At 36.9% G+C, this 9856-nt stretch overlaps 1 protein-coding gene across 1 annotated transcript; it reads right to left on the bottom strand.

Annotated features, from left to right (window-relative positions):
- Positions 1-441: 441 nt before the first annotated feature.
- LOC104408703 (probable C-mannosyltransferase DPY19L1) lies at positions 442-9749 on the bottom strand (the record flags this gene model as incomplete). Its single annotated transcript, XM_010018375.1, has 9 exons — positions 442-1300; positions 2152-2277; positions 3639-3738; positions 3980-4154; positions 5091-5210; positions 6250-6274; positions 7354-7403; positions 8839-8910; positions 9648-9749. Coding segments are annotated over 9 exons (927 nt in total), but the record flags the coding sequence as incomplete, so codon positions are not given.
- Between the last annotated feature and the right edge of the window lie 107 nt (positions 9750-9856).

Genomic DNA, 9856 nt, shown 5'->3' with positions numbered 1-9856 from the left:
AATTCTATCAAGTCAGTTAAAGGACTGGGTACCCCAGAAAGTGAATCCTCTATTACCTAGAACATTGGTGCGACACCAAGATGACAGGAAAACGGCACAACCAGTCTAATAGAGTTGGAGCAATTATACCCACACAACTGACTACACCCATACCACAAACTGGGTTAAATTTCATTCCTCTTTAATGCTGATGATAAAACCCGGGTAGGAACTAATACATGGGGAAAGAAAACAGGGCATGAATTTTGAAGGTAATTTCTTATCAAGTTAGGCGCTGAAGGTCTAGTTAAGGCAGTGAAGGATTTATTTTAGAATCTTTCTAAGGCTATGACAGATTTTTCCTGAATAAAGCATTTTCCCTTAAAAATGTCATGTATATTATGCCAGCTTATTCTGAACGCAGAAGAATGCTAAAAATCCTTGGACACTGAGAAGCTAAACTATTGCTCACTGCAAATATTACCCTTATTAGTCACCTTTTTTAATATCAGTAAGATTCCAAGAACATGCACCTAAATAATGAAGTTTCAAGTCTGCCTACAAACTTTTCTCCATTTCAAAAGCAAGCTTAAAAGCATTTGTTAAGTGATCCAAAATGACCAATGTTCTTAATCCTCTCAAAGAAAACATGTATTTCTCTCAGACATGCCTGGTGAAACTACGTGACTTTTAAAGAGAATTTCTAGTATCACCTTGTCCAGAAAGGAGACGGGTAATGCAAGTGACATGAGAAATGTGATGCCAGATGCTATAGCACCATTCCCTTGTTCCTAGCTGCTAGCACCAAAGCTTTAAACAAACCTGCTTTGCCAAGACATTCTGACAGTCCCACTTCACAATAGCATTGGTTTTGAGAATGGAGTTACTTTCCATAGCTACTTTTAACTCTTTTTGGATCAGTGTTAAATAAAATGTGCAAACATATAATCATTTGCATAGCAAATTTCAAGGGACTGACCCTGAAATAGAAATCCAAACTGTTAGGTTTAAGATATTTCTATAATCAGAATTCACTTAAAATGGTAAAAAAGAAAATACACGTTTTTCCATTTTAAGTCTAGTAGAAAAGGTCTTTCTGATTTAGAATTCTTATAGTTACTACTTTAAAAAGCTGAAAGACTGGTGGTTCTTCGCACTGAAATGTTATTCCTTTGAAATCTTTAAGACTCTGTAGTTGCTGTTTTCAAATACTGTGAAGAAATATGGCCTGGAATCCTTGCTCATAAGGGTACATAAAGGAACTCTGCCGCTATTGGCAGGATCTTCGACATCCCAAATTTCAGGCATACTGCAGCCAGGCCTGGAAAACACATGAATAATTAAAATGAAGAAATGCCATCAAAAAACATACAGGTTGAAAAGAAAAAGCCCACTTTTGTGGTGATATAATTATTAAGAATTAATTTGGAGGAGGAAACTCATAAACCAACTCAAATTATACAATACACATTACCAGGGACCCCTAAAACCTCCTTTAAAATGTAGGGTGATGTTCACACTCCTAGTGTTTCTAAACAAAACTCAGGAAATAAAACCACCTTAAAAAAGAAAGTAGTGACTCTTTGCTTTTAACCAACATCAATTCCCTGTAGAGTTACCTAAAAATCTCCTAATTTTGTCAAAGATAAGAGCAAAGAAATAGATCAGATTCTAAATGCAAAGAAAATAAAATCAAAAATCTAACATAATCGTGTTCTAAAGGACAAAAAGAGAAACGTGGGTTGGGGAGGAACAGAGCTTTTTCTTAAGGACAGCTTAAATGTGACAAAATTTGCAGTGACAAGCAATGGTCATAGTATTTCAGTGCTGAATCTGTCTTTCACTCTGCACCTTTTATTCATACGAGGCTTTCATTATACACACACATCTGTTCTTGCTGCCAGAATAATGACTTGTTTCCTTTGTGAATCTCTTCTGTGTCTTACACTGAAGTTTACAACTACACACAACATGGCTTTCAGCTGCCCACAAAGACCACAGGGTTGCTAATGTGGTTAAAGTTAATTATACTTATTAATATCTGGAGACACTGGACAAAAAATGTGTTTTGGGCACTATAGTAAAGCACAGATCAAGACTGCAAAGCTACCACGCATCTTGGACTATGTATTTGAGCAGCACATCAAGTCTTGTTAGAGAGACATGACTCACTTTTTTCTGCTTACACACAATGACTCTTCCAGAATGTAGTAATTTGCTCCTAGTTTTATCAATTCTCTTTTTACATCTTTCGCAGGTTTTCGACTGTACATGGAATACACTACTTTAGTTCTGGCCCTTCAAAAAGAGAAATACACAAGTTAGCTAGCAACATAGCATGCAAACATAAGCTCTGACTTTAGGCTGGACGGGAAGGCTTTTTATTTCACAAGACATCCAGGCTAAAATGAATTTTACATTAATAGTGCCATTTGCTTTAATGTGATCATCTCTTCACAAATACAATGATCTCAAGAACAGCCCTTTGATCTTTTTTCTGTAGCAGAAGACAACTTTGCAACAAGATCCATAGTTACTGTGAACAGAAAATGTAAACATGTTAAAGGAATGCATTCCCCATATAATATTCAAGGCTAGGAATGACCTTGCTTGGACTGGAAGTGATTGGAAGAAATCATTTGCCCAGACTCTCCATGAAAAGTCACATTCATCACCCTTGTCTGGACTTTTTAAATGCAGAGTGCAAGCCCTGGTGTCTGCCTATAATGAATCAAGCAAAATCATCACTTGTAAACCATGACCCTGTTTATATTACCCAGCTATAACCTCCTTTGATTGTGCAAAGCACGACATTGTTAGCTCCTGCTCATTTTCTTATACTATCTCATCTCTAGTTTATTTTCCCCAAACATGCCCTGTCCTGCATTTCTGTCATAAAATACTTCAGTTGGAAGGGACCTACAGGGATCATCTAGTCCAACTGTTCAGAGCTGACCAAAAGTTAAACTCAGTTAATGCCAGAGACAGAACTAAGGACATAAAGCATATAAAATCAATCCTCTCCTTTATGCCTCTCTATCTTGTTTTCTTATTGTATTTTTGGGTTTGGTTTTGTTTGCTGTTTCTTTTAACCAATTTTATGAAATTACCAAAAAATAATGCTATGATAAAAAAGTATTTAACCAAAGAAATCGATGAGCTTTTCATACAAATCCATTTCAATTTAGAAAAATTCTGATTCTGAAAACAAAGTACAAAACTCAGTAATTCCATTACAAAATTTCAGTTTCATCTAGTCTTAATACTTCAGTAAGTACATACATTATCAGAAAAAAATTGACAACTAAGCAGAGAAAGCTGGAAGGAATAATTCAACTATCTTGAGAAAAAAATCAAGTCTGTCTGCAATGTCAGGAGTAACTAGAATGGAGAAAGGATGGAACAGTACACATCAATTCCAATTCCTTAATTATATCCTGATTTTTTTTGCCTATAAGTTGGAAGCCACATCTATCCTACAGTATATCCCTTCTGATGAACACAAATCCTGAAGAAATACTGTAGGTTTTTTTCAATCTGACTAAAATAAATCAAATTCTATGGGGTTTGAAGAAATCTTACAATATAACATGAAAACATTCCTTCTGTATATCAAAATTAAGAGCAAACAAAAATAAATCCTCAACTTCAAAATTTACCTTAATCCTGCATCTTCATAGTGCGGATGATTTACAATAGGACGAAGTGTAGACAATTTAACACTTGCCATGGTGGGCATTGCTCCAGCAAAAACTGCATCTGAAATACAGAATGAAAGGCATGTTTGAAACAAAGACTCAAGCAGTAAAAGCAGAGAAGCAACCTTCAAATATCTAAACAGTAATCCCATAGCAAAAACAATCCATAAAGAGGGTAGAGTACTCATTAGATAACTAAACATCTAAGAACAGAGATTTAATTCATCTTATTTTTCTTGAATGGGTAGAGTTACATATACATTATGATAGTAAATGGGGAATACCATACATTATTAGTTTACCTTGTCTGGTATTAACTTTTATCCACTCTAAAAGTTCTTCCTGTGGCAAATTGCTAAATTCTCCCATGATGTTCCACTGAGTTTGAAGGTTTGCTGATCCCTCTATTGCCATCAATGCTAAAATAGCAAAGACCAACGTTTTGGGCTGGATTTTACAGAAGAGCCATCCAAACAACTGAAATGCAAGAACCAATTAATTCTAGACAATTCTGTAATGCTTTATGTAGCACAACTCATTTCTATCTCTTTATAAGAAACCTAACATACATTACAATATGAAACATCTCTGCTATTGCTTCTCCACTCAACTTCAGCAAGACCTCATAAGTATTTATATTTACTGAGTGTAGGGCATCGTATTTGTAATTCTAAAGACCAAAAAGACAATGTAGCTTTTAAAGTTGTAGTTTATATGTCAAATTCTGCAAGTAAAGATGATTCAATACTGCTAACTGCACTTTTACAGTTTTTATCTCCTATTTACATCAAGAGTTCCTAGCTGTAGTATATGGGTTAGAGATTGCACTGCAAATTTCCCAAAACATATCAGAAAAGCAGACTTTGGGGATATAAGGTTAATGTTGCTTTATATCCTACTTTTCTATTTCTTGAACTGAAAAAGGTATCCCTTGCTTTCTTTGCTAAAGATAGTTTGCTGGAGGCTCTAAGCAAATACTCATAAATATGTGAAATGAGTAGTTAATTACAAAGACAGTAAGCTGTAAAGAGCTGTGAAAACACAGTGTAAACAGTCAAACACTGTTTGCATAAAATTAATAGTCAATAAAAAACTTGCAATGGTATAGAAGTGTAAATACAGTATAATCAAGTGAATATCTCCCTATGCACAAGATCAGTAGACAGCATATTAACCCCTATAATAATGTAACTGGACAAATTGCATAAACCATGACATTTGCTTTGTGTGGGGAGAGGGGCAAACAAAACTTGTGTAACCCTATTTTTGAACAAGCAATAGAATCTGGTTTATTTCTAACTGGTATTTCTAACTCAGATTCAGCAACGACACACACAGAAATCTGCTTTCAGACACGTATCATGGTAGTATCCTAAGTAGTGAGATAGCTGTAGGATTAAAAAAAGACCTTACCTGTTTTGAACACACCAAGGAAGCCATAACACACAGATGTGGTGTCAAAAACAGTTTTAGTCTCATGATTAAAATCGCTAGGACACTGTATGCCAACAGCTGCAGTGCATGGTACACCAGCTGCAAAAAAACCCCAACAAACACACAGAAACAGAGTATTTGCATACTTTTCATTTGTGTAAGGACAAACATTAACAAGAAACCCAAAAGGAGCTGAAGAAATGGCTAGCTATGCAAAAGAGCCTAAAACATAAACAGGCAATAACATATGTAACATTTCTTGTATAACCTCTTTATAGAAGCAAAGAGACCTTGCTATTTAATACCGAAAATACCTAAGTATGGAATGAAAGAAGCAAATAAAATCATCCTTGGTACTCACACAATCACAGGTAGCTGTCTTTAGTATTTTCAGAAAAGGTTAAACAGCACCAGAGATGTCACTTACCACTTTTAACAGTGAATCTATGTTACTTGTGGAAGTGCTGTGGTAAATCAGAGATAAAAGCACTGATTGCAAAAATGGCTCTGATTATCACATTTTGAATGGCATGAGACTTCTCCCATAGCACAAACCACAAATAAACTGCTGCTAAGAACATTTTACATTGTCCTCACTCACTTAATTGCAAATAAAGAAACCACATAAGAGATCTACCATTCAATTATATTTCACAGAATCCTACAACGGTTTGGGTTGGAAGGGACCATAAAGCTCCTCCAGTTCCAACCCCCTGCCACAGGCAGGGACACCTTCCACTAGAGCAGGTTGCTCCAAGCCCCTGTGTCCAACCTGGCCTTGAACACTGCCAGGGATGGGGCAGCCACAGCTTCTCTGGACACCCTGTGCCGATGTTTCACTACCCTCTGATAGTTTAAAACCATTATGCTTTGTTCTATCACAACAGGTCCTGCTATAAAGTCTATCCCCATCTTTCTTATGAGCCCACTTTAAGTACTGAAAGATAGCAGTAAGTTCTCCCCCTCTTCCCCAGGTTAAGTCATTCTGGTGACACACCAGACCCAGAGGGTATAAAAGATGCTAATAACTTAGCTTCAAATAAACCACGTATCAGCATCAGACTATTGCAACCTGTATTTCAATACTGGAGTATCTGCATTAACACACAAATGAAATTGTGTAGAAAGAGAATCTTACCTCACCCTGGTTAAAACGTTCCTCTCTGAATGAAAAACAGAAAATCACATTATTTATGTACTACAGAAGCCCTGGTTTTACTTTGAAGTCATCTATAGTGGCTCTAGACGACTAAACTAATCCGTTAAGCATGAGTCAGTGCCTGCACAGATTATTGTTTTTCCCCTCTATCACAAGCTTTGAAATTTATTGCAAATCAGTAACTATCCTCCTCAATCCCTATACCTATTTGGAAAACTGAAATTAATTTTAGCAGCTTTTTCATTACTTCCATTCATTATTTCATCTACAGAACAACTTATTTAGAAAATTAAATCTCAGCAGCATAAAAGAGGCAGAGTGCTGGTAGCAAAAGAGTCGTCACTTGTTTACCCAGGTATTATATAGATTGATTTTGGATTCTCAGAAGGAAATACAAATGTGAAGCGTCAAAATCAAGCATATTTGTTGTTCTTCAAAAACCTGTGTGAAGACAGGATGCTGCATCCTGCTCTCTATCTGTGGAAATTTTGGTAACTGTCTTTAGACTATGGAAAGCAAAGATCACCGAAATGGTCAGTGATGTGTCAGGGAAATGACAACATTCAGTCAGACAAACTGATTGCTCTTGAGCACAGCATCAATAAATGATGCCAAACGGCTGTGACAGGTAGAGCATGTATTACAGATAGTTAGAAAATAAAACTGATCCAGTTGGGATCCCTTCCTAAAGATGAAACTCAGGTATCCTTATAACCTGGGAAAAAAAATAATTAATGGGGCAGAAAGATTTTTTATTCACTATTTATAGGAGAAAAGCAAATAGGCACATAAATAATTACTGATTTAGGAACAGAGAAGAAAAATAAAGTATTAAATAGAAAATTTGGGGATAAGAGGGTTAAGATGTTTAAAACTAAGTAAGTTAAGCAGCTAAACTTACTTTTAGGCATCCTATAAAAGATACTACACAGAGTATGCCCAAGCCATTCAGTGACTGAACTATACATAATTACCTTTCGAAAAGGACCAACATAATGTGGAATTCTGAATTATTTATTGGATAGTGACTCAAACTTCCAGCAGTTAATTCAGTTTTACATTGAAAAAGAAGACAATATTTACCTTTCACATTGGCCCGCCTGAGATAAGGACCACGTAAGATATTTAATTGCCTGAAGAAAACAAAGAGCCAACAGAAAGTATGAATAAACTTTCAAAAGCATTCTCAAGCTTTTGAAGCATTTTCAACATTTGCTACATTAAATTACACCTGAGTAATCTCATTTGGAAGATAATGGTGAGATAAAAGGCATGCAATGTTTTAGCTAAAACTTCTTTTTGAGGCTGTTTAATTAGCCAGGCGGTTAGCTGTTATCCCATCTGTTCCTGTATAAACTGTAAGCTGTTTTTACACAGATTATACATAATCAAATTTACAAAAACAGTTATAAACTTCAGTTATAGCACTCATCAGCTTAAGTGACAAAATCCTGGGGGGCACTTAACATCAAAGCAGGTTCTACCACTGACTCAGGCCTGAACCTCTGTGAAAGTCTATGTAAAGAGAATACAGAATTTTAAGGAGGCATTTTTGAAACCCTGTATTTTATCTAATTGTATTGGGTTTACATGGCAAGGTTTTGGCAGCGGGGGGGCTGCAGGGGCAGTTTCTGTGTGTCTGCCCCCATGTGAGAGCCAGCTACAAAACAGATCTACCAATGGCCAAAGCTGAGCTCATCAGTAACACTGGTGGCCTCTCTGCTGATAACACATTTAAGAAAAGATGAAAAACATTGTGCAGCAGCTTTAAGAGACAGAAGTGGGAAAAATGGGAGAGAATCATCCCTGAAGACACCAAGGTCAATGAAGGAGGTCCAGGAGCTGGAGCAGCTGCATGTTTTGGAGACCACAGTGATGTAGGTTTTCCCCCTACAGCCCATGGAGGACCATGGCGGAGCAGACAACCACCCACAGCCTGTGAAGGACCCCATGTCAGAGCAGGTGGACATGCCCTGAAGGAAGCTGAAACCCATGGAGAGCCCACAGAGGAGCCAGCTCCTGGAATGAATTGCAGCTCCTGGCAGGAATTGCAGCTCGTGGAGAGGAGCCCATGCAGGAGCAGGTTTTCTGGCAGGAGCTACAACTTGCAAGAGACCCACACCGGAGCAGTCTGTTCCTGAAAAACTTGTACCCTGTGGAAAGCATCCTTGCTAGAGCAGTTCTTCAAAGACTTGCCCATGGAAGGGACCCACTGAGCTGGGGAAGAAGGGGGTAGGGATGCAGGGAAGAGGGTTTTAGGTTTGTTTTTGTTTTGCACAATCCTAATCTATTTTTAACTGACAATATATTAGATTCATTATCCCCAACTCAAGTCTGTCTTGCTCATGCCATTAAACCAGTGGGTGATCTCCCTGTCCTTACACTGACCCATGAGATTTTTCAACTCTTTTTTTTCCCCTGAGGATGGGCAGTAAGAGCATGGCTTGGAAGGCACCTGGCCACCACATTAACTTCTTCCCATCCCAAAATATATAATGACCCCTTAGAAAAAAATACATCAGAAAAGTATATTCAAGGTAAAGATGATTCATTAAATCAATCACTTACCCTTTTGATGATTACCCCCAAAACCACCAGAACAACTGGCAATAGCAGAGTCTTTGTGTATCTTATTGGAGTCTACAATGGAAATAAGCTGCTTTAATTGCTTTCCATTAACCTATAATTACTTGGTCATTTTAAAGAAAGCCATATAGGATTCTTCCTTGAGTAACATGTAAAATTAAATATTCAGCAAGAACAAAGCAAGCCTAAAGAAATTCAGATTTAAACTCCACCCAGCAATCACACCAGAGGTCATAATACTAAAGACACTAAGGTCATTAGCACATTATTCCCAGTTCTTTGGCAAGCCACCCAAAGACTGAAAAGTATTTGTATCTCATCTGAATTTGAGTGCTATGTGTTGACATTTAGACTGCTTATAAGTTACTCATATCTAGATACTGATGAACTAAGTTCATCACATAAAGAAACTAGGATGCTTTTCTGTAATCTAAATCTATCACACAAGATCTTTGCAGCTCTCAGTTCATTTCCCATCTACTCAAAACCACTTACCAACAGCCACATAAAATCTGAAGTAACCTTTCACTTATCCCTGAGCAAGCACTTCTTTCATTCAAACAAGCACACTGCTTAGCTCCAAACTCAAAACTCTGTTTTGGTTTTAGTTCATTTAAAAGAAATCAAACCAGTTAGATTTAGCTTAAGTCCATTAGTGTCTCTAATTTCATAACTAAGTACTTGAACTTATGATGGCAGTAGGAGGTTATGGCTCTCAGACGTTTTAAGTTATGACTTTAGATAGAACAGGAAGTTCCCTCTTCCATAATCATCTATTTTGATCAAATTACCTCTTTTTCCATGAAGTCAAACTCTGCAGCACAAGTATACATTAATGTATCGAAATCCTTGTAGCCAATAAACTTAGATTTTAATATGTTTCCTATATGAGCCTGGTAGGATATACAGGGGGGGAAAAAAGAAAGAAATAAAGATGTAGTAAGCAAAACCTGACCTGTTTTCCACAATGAAGTAGTTTAAATATATATTTTTATATATT

The sequence above is a fragment of the Nestor notabilis genome, unplaced genomic scaffold (assembly GCF_000696875.1).
Source record: "Nestor notabilis isolate BGI_N333 unplaced genomic scaffold, ASM69687v1 scaffold24637, whole genome shotgun sequence".
NCBI lineage: Eukaryota > Metazoa > Chordata > Aves > Psittaciformes > Psittacidae > Nestor > Nestor notabilis.
This window is presented reverse-complemented; position numbering and strand designations above follow the sequence as displayed.